The sequence below is a fragment of the Salvia hispanica genome, unplaced genomic scaffold (assembly GCF_023119035.1).
Source record: "Salvia hispanica cultivar TCC Black 2014 unplaced genomic scaffold, UniMelb_Shisp_WGS_1.0 HiC_scaffold_928, whole genome shotgun sequence".
In the NCBI taxonomy this organism is placed as follows: Eukaryota; Viridiplantae; Streptophyta; class Magnoliopsida; order Lamiales; family Lamiaceae; genus Salvia; species Salvia hispanica.
Window position 1 is genome coordinate 407 of NW_025952719.1, and position 14,594 is coordinate 15,000.

General features: G+C 36.5%; 2 protein-coding genes and 1 pseudogene across 2 annotated transcripts; 1 reads left to right on the forward strand and 2 right to left on the reverse strand.

Moving 5' to 3' along the window:
• Positions 1-1,274: 1,274 nt before the first annotated feature.
• Positions 1,275-4,421, reverse strand: LOC125200356 (annotated as a pseudogene).
• Positions 4,422-8,590: 4,169 nt separating this feature from the next.
• Positions 8,591-10,174, forward strand: LOC125200357 (probable protein phosphatase 2C 27). Its single transcript, XM_048098012.1, is given in 5 exon segments — positions 8,591-8,733; positions 9,292-9,497; positions 9,575-9,624; positions 9,627-9,674; positions 9,677-10,174. Coding segments are annotated over 5 exon segments (849 nt in total). The 5' UTR covers positions 8,591-8,640; the 3' UTR covers positions 10,129-10,174.
• Positions 10,175-11,294: 1,120 nt separating this feature from the next.
• On the reverse strand, positions 11,295-14,132 carry LOC125200358 (protein seele-like). The gene is made up of 8 exons (XM_048098013.1): positions 14,104-14,132; positions 13,858-13,935; positions 13,690-13,762; positions 13,448-13,502; positions 11,990-12,041; positions 11,836-11,860; positions 11,642-11,733; positions 11,295-11,547 (listed from the first exon to the last, which is right to left on the reverse strand). Exons 1-8 carry the CDS (start codon positions 14,130-14,132, stop codon positions 11,499-11,501), a joined length of 453 nt encoding a protein of 150 aa, XP_047953970.1. The 3' UTR covers positions 11,295-11,498.
• Between the last annotated feature and the right edge of the window lie 462 nt (positions 14,133-14,594).

Here is a 14,594-nt window from a genome sequence, read left to right on the forward strand (position 1 = left end):
AATAAAATCCTAAAATTTAAAACTCTTCAAACACAATATGTTAACTTAAATTTACTATTTTTCGTTTTGTATTTATACATGAAAAAAAAAAGTAAAAAACATAATGATAAACTAAATCGTAATTAATCATGATAGTAGTATGCACGAAAATTAAAATATTTATAGTATTGTTTTACCATTACACAAAATAAAAAATTACTTAGTATTGTATGCATCTCAAATAATCACAATACATTAACTTAAGTTTACTATTTTTTCATTTTGTATTTATATATGAAAAATATTAGTACAACTAATTGTATTTACACATGAAAAAAAAATCGGAAATACAAAAACATAATAATAAACTAAATCATGTTAGTACTATGCACGAAAATAAAAATATTTATAGTATTATTTTACCATTACACAAAATAAAAAAATTACTTAGTATTGTATGTTTCTCAAATAATCACAATACATTAACTTAAGTTTACTATTTTTTTCATTTTGTATTTATATATGAAAAAAATTACAAATAAAAATATAATACTCCATTTGTTAATATACTAAATCATAATTAATCATATTAATCCTATAGGCATGAAATTAAAGTATTTATATAATTTTATTTTACTATTACACAAAATAAAAAAAATACTTAATATAAATTAGTCTTAAGATAATGTAAATATATGATAAAAAAAAATGAAATATATTATTATGTAGTATATGCAAGTATTATATTGTAATATGGGAAGTTTTTGAATTTAAAAATTTTATTCTACGTACAAGAACTAAATACCTTATATAGTTTAATCTATATATTCTTAATACTTCCATTTGTCAATTTTTAATATGTGGGACACACCACATCATCATGCCACGTGGTGTGTTGGGTCCACCAAATATTTTCTCTGTTTTCATACATGCTCTTTTAATATTGGATCCTTAGTTTCATAAAAAGGACATTTGAAATTGAAATCTTAACACGTTTCATTTAAATACTGAAATTTTGTTTTGATCTTTATCATTTAAATTATAATTTCAATCATCATAACTTTTGCTATATTAGTTTTAGTTTCAATCATCATGGAATAATTATAAAATTGAAAAATAATGACTTCATATTTCATTTTCAAAAACGTTAGTAGTATTAATTTGACCAAAAATTAATATTATGAAATTATAATTTAAATGTCAATTATCCTTACAAATATCCTAAATCTATGATTCCCATTTTTCATCTATAATAAAATATAAGCATGCAAAATAAAGAAAAATTAAAGCTCGACTCAAATTCAACTATATACCTCTATAATATATACAATTTCCACTAATTAAAATTGTTCATATACAATAAATTATCGTGGCAATAGCTTCATACTAGTATAAGCTTCAACATTGATGAGCATAATCTACTTATAACTATGTCCCCTAATTTTTTAAATCTCATGTTCGTATCTTTATCGTGTCGCGTTAAATGTACGAGACATATAATGCCATGGCGCGTGCCCGTTGCGATAGAAAATAGAAGGTCGCGACGAGCCATCAACTCCGTATGCTGAAACTATTATTCGCCGAAGAATGTTTCCTCTTTGAATCCCTCTCCCTTTCGTTTCCCCCGTTGCTCTCGGACAACGACGTCTCGAGCTTTCTCCGTTTCCGCTCGTGTCGTGACACATCCTCCTTCTCGTCGATCAACGACAGCAGCCTCTGGATGCGTTTGGAGCGCATGCTGCCCGGCCCATCCGACGAAATGAGCTCGTCTCTAGAGGCTCGTCGGTACCTGTTGATGATCTGGATGAAGTAGACGAGGAGCGCGAGGAAGCACGCGATGCCACATAAGAGATAGAGGCCCCAGAAGCTCTTTAGATGGAGCCGGTCGGATTCTAGCTCTGTGTTCTCCGAGCTGCATGCGCTCGTCGTTAGCCACTTGTCGTGGATCCGTTGCAAATCTCCGCTCTCGGATAGGGTTAGGATCGCGGTCGATAGGTCGATGGCCAGAGGCGAGTCCCGTGGAAACGCCTAGAAAAGGAGTAGAATTAGATGTTACTCACAAATCCCCAGCCACTTTTGGTGAACTCTTAAATAATCCTGAACTGGCACTGGCTTGCCAAAAAAAGTTCAAGGGCCCGTTCATCGACAATAGCAGAAACGCCTCCTTTTTTGGGGGCCGTTTTAAGCGCCATGGCTCCCCCCGGGTGATCCGAGGTTTAACCCTCGACTGATGCCAATCCCTTGCCAGATAATGCTCCCAAAGCCCCATTTAAAGGGTCGCCCGCTTCAAACTATCAACCCCTTTGATCGGAGAGTAGAGCGGGCTGTGAGTAGGGACGTCAAACTCGCAGTATAGCTCAGTTGATGATCAGAACCAAAAAGGGCCATATGATCAGCACTGCACGCCCGAGGGTGCTCACCGTGGTCTCCCTTTTTTCGGAAAGAATAGAGAATTTAGTGTTTGAACATAAGAAAATGTGAGTTCTAATTTAGGAAACTGATTGTGGGGTATGACTACTCACTGTGAGAAAAAAACAGAGTTGAGAGGCTGAACCCGAAAAAAAAAGGGGGAGAATGCGATGGTCTGTTTTGGGGTATTTCTTGTGAGAAAAGTTTCAAAAAGGGGTTTATCACTGCTTTTTCCCCGTCCCTCCGACTCCAAATCCACACGACGATGCCAATGAAGAAAAAGCCGCACTAAAAAGTTGGGAAAAAGGCCTAAAGGGCCCCGGCCTTTTCCCGTTTTGCCCGGGCCACCACCACAAGTCCAGATGCAGCATACGGCTGAGTGAAGTCCACATTTTTTGTCCGGTTTGGGGTTGCAACGCCCCCAACCACACCATCGAAGAACTATCACAAGAAAGCACGATTTAAGACGCCCGATGCCAGCCCCTACAATAGTACTATATGATTATATGAATAGTATCAATTAACCTCCCGTGGTGATCAATTTTACGATGTTGTAACTGTTCTCGAGGATTTCCGTACGGGACAAACTGAGGGGACGGCATATGGGCAAGTTTGCAGCAGCTGTGAACAATCTACAAAACCTTTGCGTTGTTGGGGCCTTGGGCTTGAGAAAAACTTTGTAAAAATCGTCGGGGACACCAATCCTCAGTTTCTTCCCCCTTGGGAAACCCCAAACCCCGGGGGGTCCTTGGGTTCCCCGGGGAAAACAGTTTAGCTGATTGAAGTAGACCGGGTTGGGAGGGGAAAAGAGCTTAGGGCCATGTTTATAGTCCTGAATATTAGACCAGAACCCAAACCCCCTGGAGACCAGTCCCAAGCGTTTATAACTTGAGACTAACGAGGACCTGTCGTCGGTAAACTTGACTGCCCCCTAGACCTTTAAGTCACTTCCATCAAGGTCTTAAGAAGGGAGGACCCCGGAAATGACCATTTTGTCAGATGCAGTTTTCTCCCTCGAGTCGAAAACAGGTTCAACTTTGAAAACGAGATATCCCTCCTTGATCAAAAAACGAGTCGATAGCATGGAAAACAACCAAACAGCACGTAAGCATACAGACCAGGCTTAGCCCCCTCCACCGGTCATTTTTCCACCGTGCTGAAAAAGCTCGTTCCCTCCGAATCGGGAGGTATTGCCGTAGAAAGATCACCCCGCAGAGTTTCCCATGCCTGCAAATTTAAAAGGCGAAGCAGAATCCAAAGCGACGCTAGCCAATCCGGCGACCAAAAAAGGCCCTCGTCCATCATCCCAAGATAGTGCGCCACGGAAACACCGTGAAACCAGTAGGCGGGGTGGATCAGGGGATGACACCGACTCTGTCAACCCAACCACGGATATCCATGATGTCGCCCGGCTGACAACCCCCGGGGGAATCCCGCTTTTTGGGAAAACCCCACAGCGCCTACCAAAGGGGTCATCCCGAGCAGACAACCCGTTTCTCCCCTAGTTTATCAAGATAAAAACAATCACTTCCTTCCAACCATAGTTTTCGATATCTCAGCCACAGCAGTCATCTTTCCCTTGGGTGCCCCCAAAAGGGGGAAATGGAATTCGAGATGGGTCTGTCACAGAGAAACACAAAGGGCGTTGTCAGCTCGTTTCCAACATGCAGGGTGTATGCGCAACCACAGAAGATTGAGGGCCGATCACTGCAAGAATGTCGGTCTCCATAAAGCGAAAAGCTGCACAAAGTGGATAGATTTGTAAGAGTATGACATAAAAGATGAGGTTGGGGAGATAAAGGGGTACCTTCAACCAAGCCAAGAAAGCCACTGCAATTGGAGTTTCGAAAGATGACATTGAATCTGGAGCCTTTAAGCACGGTCGAGTTGGCATTGATATCTTTGACAGCCTCTTCAATGGCGAGCTTAGCCACTCTCCCAATGGTTGAATCAAAAGTGAAGATTGCTCCAACGTTCACAACAACAGGTCTTGAAGAAGTATTCACACTCAAGCCATCGGATGACACTCCTAGAGGGGTGTCGAAAGCAAAACAATCCAGAACACACTCATCCTACACACACACTATGAGTTCTCAATTCAAGAAATTATAACCAAAACACCTAATTTCTCTCCAACAAAAGAGTGCATAAACTCAGCACCTTTAGCACTTGAAATTCCCTTTCAATTTTCACAAAGCACACACATAGACAACTCCCAGTAAGAATGAGTTCCAAGATATAATCAAAACCCTCAAAATCATGTAGTAGTACCAAATTAGAGAAAAAAGGATATCTAAATCCAGCACCTTTACCAACGGAAATGCACACAGACAACAAAATTGCTGAATGTTACAGAGACATTTACACATGTGTACAACAAGAACTAAAGCTAGTTAATTCATAAGTGGAACAAAAAAGAGGGAAAACACACAGAAAAGTAGCAGACAAAAAAAAAATCAGACTCTGAGCTAAGAAACATACCTTGGGGCTTGGAGCACCAAGATTGCAACTTTGGCAAAAAAATTTACTCCCAAATACACAGAAAAAGTAGTTAAGAAGCTTCATATCCCATATGATGCTTCTCTGGGAGTTTTGGTGAAGGGCAGTGAAGCAGCAGGAGAGCCATTAAAATACAAAAAGATACAGTGCATCTTTTGGGTCATGTAAAACTCACCCATGTCCATGACCGTGTATTTCTAGTGAATTCTCTTTCTTTCATTCAAGATTGGATTTTTGGGCTGTTCACGTTAAATCAAATTGTTTTCTTTTAGTACTATAATCTTTTATGCAATTAAATTATACTCCTATTTCACCAATGACGAACATGAGTAGTAGTATAATGGAAATGGGATTTCAAGAATTTGTTAATTACAACAGCCGTGTAAAACGTTTTGGATGTTAGTGAAAGTGGGAAGGAAATAAGTTTTGTGGTGGGGGCATGCTTGTAGGCTTGTAGCAATGATAATGATAGGAAAATTGGTTTTTTTATGAAATTATTATATTTTCCAGCAAAACATAATAATGGAGGGGGTGGAAAAAGTCGTGATTACTCAATTAATTACTATGTGTTAACAGCCAATAATTTTCTTCTTTGAGTCCACACAATTATATCGAGTAACAGAAACATAAAAAATATTTTCTACAAATAATTTTTAAGTTGCTTCAAATTAAATATACGTGTTAAATAATTTTTGTGATTGTAGAGGGTACAATAATATGTTGGGGACATGAATGTTAAGAGTTAAAATTTTGGGAACTATATTTCCGACTAATTACATGAGTACTAGTTGGTGTATAGTAGAGAAATTATTGAGTTATTTTCAATAAAGTAATCAAAATTTGGTTTGAATACTATTGTTTTCAAAATATGGTGCATCTGTTTCTAAAGTTTCTAAAGTTGGAGTATGATTTTACGTAGTTTCGAAATAATGTTTCGAAAGGGTGAAAATAGTCGCGATTCACATCATTTTTCTCAATAAATTAAGAGTGGCATGAAATAAAAGTTGAAAATATAGAACTGAAAATGCATTTCTTTCGAAACTTGAATAATTTAAATCGGTTACATATATTTCTATGCTATAAGCAATTTGCATGTATATACATCCACCTTGCGTATTGGTTTCACCTTCAATATGATATACTCCACTATCTACTTTTTACTTTTAAGTTTTAAATAACTGGCATTGGCTCATTTTAAGTATATATACTTATATATGCGATATTTAATTCAATACCTCATACATATGCATAAGTATGATATTTAATTTGAAGGAGCATTCTTTTCCTCACACCTAAAAACGTCAGCAGACAGAACCCTGTAGTTTTATTTTATTTCAGTTCACATATCCCCTTTATTATACTAGTACTAAAAATAGTACTAATACTTAAAAAATGATATCTATTCTTTCCATATCATAACGAGAAACAAAGTATTACGCTATATTGCAAGCGTTATAATACTATAAGTGATTAATTATCAATCCATAGCTCATCAAACACTAATGTATTAGAATATTAAAAAATCAAAGTATAAAGTAGGAGCTAGTGATATTTATCTCTTACAATTATTTTTTGAGTTAAATATATTCACTATCAACTCAGACCATTCCATGTAGTACTAACTTTTACACTTAGAAGGGTAAAACGTCTTGTCTAATAATTTAAAATTACCCCATGCACAAAAAAAAAAAATAATACTTCCTCCGCTCCATTAAAGTACATTTTTATCGGCATGAGTTTTAAAAGTAAAAATGTAAAAAAAATTAAGAGAACTTGACCCATTTTTTTATATTGATTTTATATAAAATGTGGTTAATTGAGTTAGTGGAATGTGAGACCTACTTAGAGCATCCCCAATAAGAAAGGTAAATGGAGAAGTAAACTAATATAACTACCATATTTATATTTCCCTTTAAAAAAACATTCCCCGGAAGAGGTATTTGAAAAGGGAAACATTTTCCCATTTTAAAGGTATTTTTCCTCCCCTTGATGAAGGGTAAAATATATAAAATTTTTTACCCTTTTTTTCCAAAAAATCATTCTCCAAGGGGAAGGTATTTGAGAAGGTATTCACTTTATTTTTTTTAATGCTTTTTTTTATTTTTTTTATTTTTTTTAAATGATATTCATGTTTTTTACCCTGGAGTTAGATTGATTTTAAAAAGGTATATTGCTTTTTTGAGAATATAAACATGAATTCTTTTTTTTTTACCTTCCCCCTTTTGGGAATTATTCTTATTATTTATAGTAAAAAAAAAGTGTATTTCTTTTGGTGAGGGTGAAATAAAAAAGTGTCTCAAAATTTGGGGAAATGGGTAAGTAAAAAAATTTAAAATTCCCCAATACAAAAAAAAAAGAAAGAAAGAAAGAATTATTGATTTATTTAAATTCATTTATCTCTTATTATTATTATGAATACAATTAGATAATTTTACAAACTCTGATGTTGATGGAAAACTATTTAACCTCCCCCAAAACATCCAATCACCCCTCGCCGTGGCAAAGAGAACCCATGCCCCCTTTAACGGCCCCAACAAACTACCCTCACAAAACCGCAAACGGCAGATATTCCCCATCATTCCAGGCCGTTGCCCTTTTCCCCTACCCGCGCAATCCAACGGGGGGGGACCACCCCACCGCTAACCAACATAAAATTGCCACTTTCCCGGAAAAAGTACCTGAATCGCCGGTCCCCAAACCCAACAACAAAATCTCTCCTCCGTTTCGAGTTTCCTCTTTCGCCCAAAAATTTTTCATCCTTCTCTTTCCCTTGTCGACCGTACAAATCCTTTTTTTCCTTTTTAATTGGTTCAAATCTTCGTTTTCCGAAAATTTTTTTCTATGTGTTTGATTATTATTTAAGTTGGAGGGAAAGCTCTGTATTAGAATAAGGGTTTGAATTGGATTTTTTTTTTTTTTAAAAAATTGTGATCTATTAGTCTGAAGTTTGCTTTGTTAATTTTTCTTCCAATTTTTGGGGGGCATTTGGATTCTGATCTAATGCTTAATTATTGAAAAATTGATGCATTTTTGCTTAGGAACTTGAAGGTGGGGTTTGAATTGATAGTGTATTTGAAAAAGGGTTTATTTCTTTTTTAGTCGGAAAGGGGTTTATCTTGTTTAATGTCTTGGGGGGAATATGGCGGGGATAGTGATAATTTCCCCAATTTATATTTGGAGGGGATTTAGGAGGATAGTGGTGAGGGTTTTTGTGGTGAAAGCGAGACTTTGGAGGAAAAAAGGGGTGATTCAAGCAAATTTAATTTAAACCACCAGCCATTCGATGAGCACTGCGCGGCCCTGCAAATTTGATGGTAAAAACTCATTTGTGTGATCTGATGCAAAATTTCTTGATCATGTGCTTGTTTAAGTGAATAGTGGGAATAATGATTGTGTTGGGGGTTTTATGAGTTCAAAAACTTAATTTATTTATTCCCTACTTGGTTCTGGTTTTTTATGGTTGGTTATTGAAGTTCTGTATCATGTGTATATAACTGGGATTTGGAGAGGCATCTATGCTTACCTCAACATTGGCAAAAACGAGGGTGTGTGGTCGATGTTAAGAAGTATGGAATATTTTGATGAGTTTCGTGTTAAAATCTTTTGTTTAATGTGCTTACATATTCTATGTATCTTTATCCATCAGGATCTTAATCTTGGAGGGATTGGAACGAAATCACCTTCAGAGATAAAATCGAGCTTCCTACCAGTTCTTCGGTCTGAAGCTGCGCTGAGAAAGGACCGAAGCCATCTATGGAGGATTTACATATCTGCATAGATAACTTGCCTCAGTATTTAGGCGAAGGAGAAGTTGCAGATATCCCTTCGCCTGGAGCTTTTTATGGGGTAAGTGGAAACTGAAATGAGAGCATATTTACTGACTTCAGATTGCAGTAAACACGTGGCGGTTTAGAACCTATTGTGTGACATAGACTAGACCGTATGCTTGCTTTAATATTGAGACAACGATTTGGCATTACATGGACATTTGTTATGGGAAATAACGTGTCGAGTTCATATCATGTATTCATGTGTGTATCGACTATGGCTTGAACTACTATTTGTTTGTTTAGGACAGCCTTAATTAGTTTCCCACCTAATCCCAAGTATCCTTCTTTAGACTGTGGATCATTAGTATGATTATGTCGTCCTGTCCTGTCTCGTCTCGTCTTGTCTCATTCTCTTTGTTTTATATGATAACTGAGTTCTATATTTCATAGTAGGCATTTGGGATCTGGAATGATGTAGTTTCCCCCTTAATTTTAACTATCCTTCTTTAGATCGTGATGTTCGAGTATCTTCGACAGGTGAAGTACTCTGGAGCATTAAGACTCTTTAACCTCTGTTCTTTCAATCTATTCTCGGAGTTTTCTCTAATTATTGGTCACATTTTATGCGAAGCAGGTATTTGATGGCCATGGAGGTATAGACGCTGCATTCTTCGTCAGGGAGAAGCTTCTTAAATTCATCGTTGAAGATTCGTTCTTCCCTGTTTGTCTGGAAAAAGCAATCAAGAGCGCGTTCCTCAGAACAGACTATGCATTTTCTGATGACAGTTCCCTCGACATATCGTCTGGCACCACGGTGTTGACTGCATTCATATCCGGGAGGTAAGATAAGCTACCTAGTTCGTGTATGGTTGTGTATAAATCGACTGCAGAGTCATAAGGTTTTGTTCCATTTGCAGAAAACTGATAGTTGCAAATGCGGGAGATTGTCGAGCTGTGCTGGGCAAACGCGTAGGGCCATTGAAATGTCGAAAGACCACAAGCCTAACTGCAAATCCGAAAAATTAGAATCGAGAAGCTAGGCGGAGCTATATACGATGGCTACCTCAACGGCCAGCTATCCGTGTCGCGCTTTGGGAGACTGGCACATGAAAAGGCCGAAGGGTCGGCCTCTCCATTGAGCGCAGAGCCGGAGCTGCAGGACATGCTGCTTGGGGAAGACGACGAGTTCTTGATCCTAGGGTGCGACGGTCTGTGGGAGGTGATGAGCAGCCAGTGTGCAGTCACGATAGCCCGGAAAGAGCTGATGCTGCACAACGATCCCGAGCAGTGCTCGAGGGAACTGGTCCGGGAAGCGCTGAAACGAGACACGTGCGATAACCTGACCGTCGTTGTTATATGCTTCTCACCCGACCCGCCTCCTCGGATTGAGATCGCCCCCTCCCGAGTGCGGCGGAGCATATCGGCAGAAGGGCTGAATCTTCTCAAGGGAGCTCTAGAAGGCAACTTGTGAGTGAAATGGAGTTTGGGTGATTGATTCATGGGGTTTTAGTTCCTTAGACAATTTCTGCCACTGAAGTGTTGTATTAACTTAATGTAACCACTATTTTTTTTTTAGTTTCTCTTTATCATTTTCAAAGGCATGCATCATAAGCCACGTTTCCCTAGATCGACCAAATTTATCTTAGTCATATATATTTATTTGTTTTATATTTTTTAATTGTTTTTAATTACGTTTACTTATTTTATTCACTATAGATTTAATAACATATCCTAAAAGAATCAAATCTAAATTCTACTTTTATCAAGACTTAGAAAAATATAACAAAATGGGAGATAAGAAAGATAATGATAATATTTTTCTTTTCAAAGTGTAAGTGTAAGTGTAAGTGACTTAAATTTGATCTCATGAATTCTGAACAACACCAAAGTAAAACAAGGCATTCTAAGGCCATAGGATTTTAATTGCTAAATACAACTAATTTAAGGTCATAGGATTTTAGAAAAGCGTTTGGTTTACACTTGTTTACATGTAATTTTCGTTTTTTATTAATAAAATAAAAAAAGATTAAAAAAACTTCAAATTAGGTTTTGGATGAAAATGTCGATCACATGCAGCATTTAGAAAATATCAACACACGTTTTTTGAGAATGTCAACACATACATGCTTTAAGAATGTTAACCTATTGCTTATATTGACATTTGACATGTATTATATTGACATATTTTATATAGTATGTGTGACATTTCTCCTTTATGAAAAAAATTCAAAAAATTATTAAAAAAAGTTTCAAATTTTGACTTCGGAACATATGCATGTAGGATATCGTTGGAATCCCTATGAAAGTATCTTTAATTTGATATATGTTATATGAATTTTAAGTTTTGGGATTTCTTTTAAAAGTTAGTTATAACTAAACATGTAGTTAATTGACATTAATACCTTTTGATATTTTTTGGAATTAATCCTATAGCCTTATTGACGTTTTTTGTTGATCGTATTGACATTTAGGGATTGATGATCTAAGCCCTTTAATTTGAATATCTAATGACCATTATTTTGTTGTAGTTAGCAATTAAGTTATGAGTTAGCAATATAACACTCCCCTTTATTAACATACCCTAAAAGAATCAAATCTAAATTCTACTTTTATCAAGACTTGAAAAATATAACAAAATGGGAGATAAGAAAGATAATGATAATATTTTTCTTTTCAAGTGCAGTGTAAGTGTAAGTGTAAGTGACAGTTAAATTTGATCTCATGAATTCTGAACACCACCAAAGTAAAACAAGGCATTTTGGAGGTGAGAAATTCACAACCTCTGAAGCCTCAGTTTTTCTACCAAAACGCCCGGTTTCGCAGAGCCACCTCACGCAGTTCCTAGAGTTCTTCGTTGCTGGTTTCATCTTCCACTGTTTCCCTATTGCCACTGATAATAGAGAGGCTGTCAGCTGAAAGTCCGAGCAAAAACATGTGTATAGTCGTGTATCATGAAAATATATGATTTGGATATAAAGAATTACCTTGTCTGACTACAATATCTGCCGATGTCTTGGCATAGGACCCTGCTTACTTCTCCGGCGTTAACAGATCCTTTCTTTATCCTCTCTGAAAGCTGTTTCAGTAAATATGTATGTTATCAGTGAAAATTTTCTTTAAGAAAGGCAGAGAGAACACACACACATAAGTAGAAAGGGATGTTAGGATAAAGATTCACCTCATCTTCAGTTTCTTCCAGTAACCTAAGTAAGAAAAAGAAAAAGAAAAAGCAGATATTATTAATTAAACTTGAGCTGTATGTGATCCCAGACAACGGGAAAATATAAAGATCGTTCCTGAGATCCAAACTTTGAACAAGCACATGTCTTTACCTTCCACAGAAAGATGAAATGTCTTTTGAATATGCACGAGCTTCTTGTTTATCTATCATAGAAATATTGAAGAACAAGATATTTGTCAGAAAATTATGGGAACCTTAGTACTACTATACTAACAAGAAAACTGAAAGAGAGTTATGAATGCAATTTCAGCCTAGTGAATAATAAGAAACAGTGAAGGTTGAATCATGAATATCGAACATCAAGTTGGCGAAATTTCTTCAAAGTAAAGTGCAAGGCCATCACCACAGACCCACATCAAGTAAGTCTCTACTCCTCTCTCCTACTAATTCCTTTAATGCACAAAACTCCACTAAAAACCAGTCATGTCATGCTTTCATTTTTCTCCATTCTGATAAATCAAGTCAGACTACGTCAATCAAGTTCAATGAGTTTTGGTACCACATAAGTAGTTTGTGGCTGGAGATGACCATGACCAATGATTTGTGGATCTACAATTTAGAATAGATTAGCAGGCTAAAATTTTATGTTCTTGTTCGACAAAACAACTCGTATTAAATGAGTTTTCTCTGATATCTAAATCAAAAGAACAACCATATTTTCTTTAATACGATTCAACTGATTCTTACCATCAATCACATGCATCTTTCTTATTCTTAGTTTTCTGCAAAGTGTCCAAAAATATTCCCTAAATCTAGTTTGACATCTACTGGCTATGTTGGAAGCGTCAATTAGGTTTGTTTCTAGACCAAGCATAGTAGTCTGATATGAAAGTTAACATTGTCACAGTTTCTCTAACAGCATTTGTATATCCATATGGATCTCCAAATGGGATTCCAGTTACCATGCATGCTTCAAATAAGCAGTCAATCTTTGGCAACGAGTGATAAAAGCATAACATAATTAAAGTACCATATTTATTTTCCAAGTTCCCAGGCTTTTAGTATATATTCCATGTGGCCTCTGTGCACAGTGAAAGAAGGAAAAAATGAGAGGAAAGAGAAGGCTTCAGTGGATCACAAAAGATAATAACGCTTTCAGTATCGGATTCGTAGTAGGACGTAGGTCCTCGACTTAGCATTAAGAAAAATGATTATCAGTTCAGTTATTAATCTTGGAGTTCAGAACAGCGTTGACTACGGATTATTCAAGCTAATCTGAGCATGTATTAATGTATTGTGTGGATCTGGGGTCTGCCCTTTCTATCAATTAAAATAATAACATGACAATTAAGAACTTTACCACAAGCATGCATCACAAGTGTATTACTTTGCTTAGAGGTAAAGTTTTTCCAAAGTTTTTTAAAACTTTCTACATAACTGACAAGTTACTACTACGGAGACTCAAATTTTCAGATATCTGGCTAGAGTCTACGTGTTCAGCCAGTGTGGAGTGTGGACTTAAGCAACTCAAAAACACGGTTAGAAAAGGCATAATGAGTTGGAAAAATGAATAAAATGTGGATTTGTCAGACAAAGGTTGCGTACATACTAGTCTTAAGGTTATCCCAGTCCTTAACCTTGATCCATTGTCTGCTTGAATCCACCTGCAAGTAACGCAAACACAAAAATTAGCATCCGAGTAATGGCATATGGCATGACAAAATAGACTATCGATTTTACATCTTCCATGAAATCTTAAGATCGTTATCAATAAGATCGCACCAAAAGTTCTGGTTTGAATTTGTAGATTATATTGTGGCATTTCAAGAGGAAGGGAAGAAGGGTGTGTACCTTCTCCAGAGTATAATCCTGCATGTTTTCACAGAGCCCATCAAGAAGTTCAACTACTCTCAACTCGCTGACTCTGTTGGAGAAAAATGAGGAAGCAATAAATTTGAGAATTAGAGACTATACACAATGAGCCACTATGAATTAGAAGAGCTCCATTAACCCTAATACCTGTAATCTATTAGCTTCCCTTGTCGCTGACCTTTAGAGTCCAAACGGTGTCTCATGTCCAAATGGTTTCTGTTTTTCCTGCACACAAAACAATCATTTTACATCACAGCAGTTCCTTGTGAGAACTATCATCGTTGCAAATAGTACAATTTCAAGTGAAATAGCCGATACAACATTGCAAAAAAAAAATGCAGCTACTGTAGCTCTACCTAATCAGCCTCCTTTGTGATATTTTTTTAAACTGACTTCGAGTACTTCAATACATCTCCGCACATTGTCACATATGCAATCCTCATCTCAAAAACAACAAAACTATTATGAACAAATTCAACTTCCACACTAACAAGTTATAAAGATGCAGTTGAAAATTCACTATTTTATCCATTCAGCCGTAACCTCAACCTCACAACTTCAGTTCTCATAAGTTTAACATTCAATTACTTTAAACTGAATGCCGCATGATTAGAACCAAATTGAAAACATAACTACTCAGAAAATGATTATGCAGAAACTTACATTTGAGAGTCCGCGCTCCAGCTCCATCTGCAACAACAACAACAACACACCCAAATTTAACAACCAAAAAAAACAACTAAATTTTTTAGATTTGAAGCACAAAAAAAGAGTTACACACAGCAATTGCATTGCAGGCGGCGCATTTATCGTCAATTCCATAAGCTGCAGCTGCGAAAATCGAAATAGTGATTAACAGGATTGAATTCACGTTGAAATTCGCC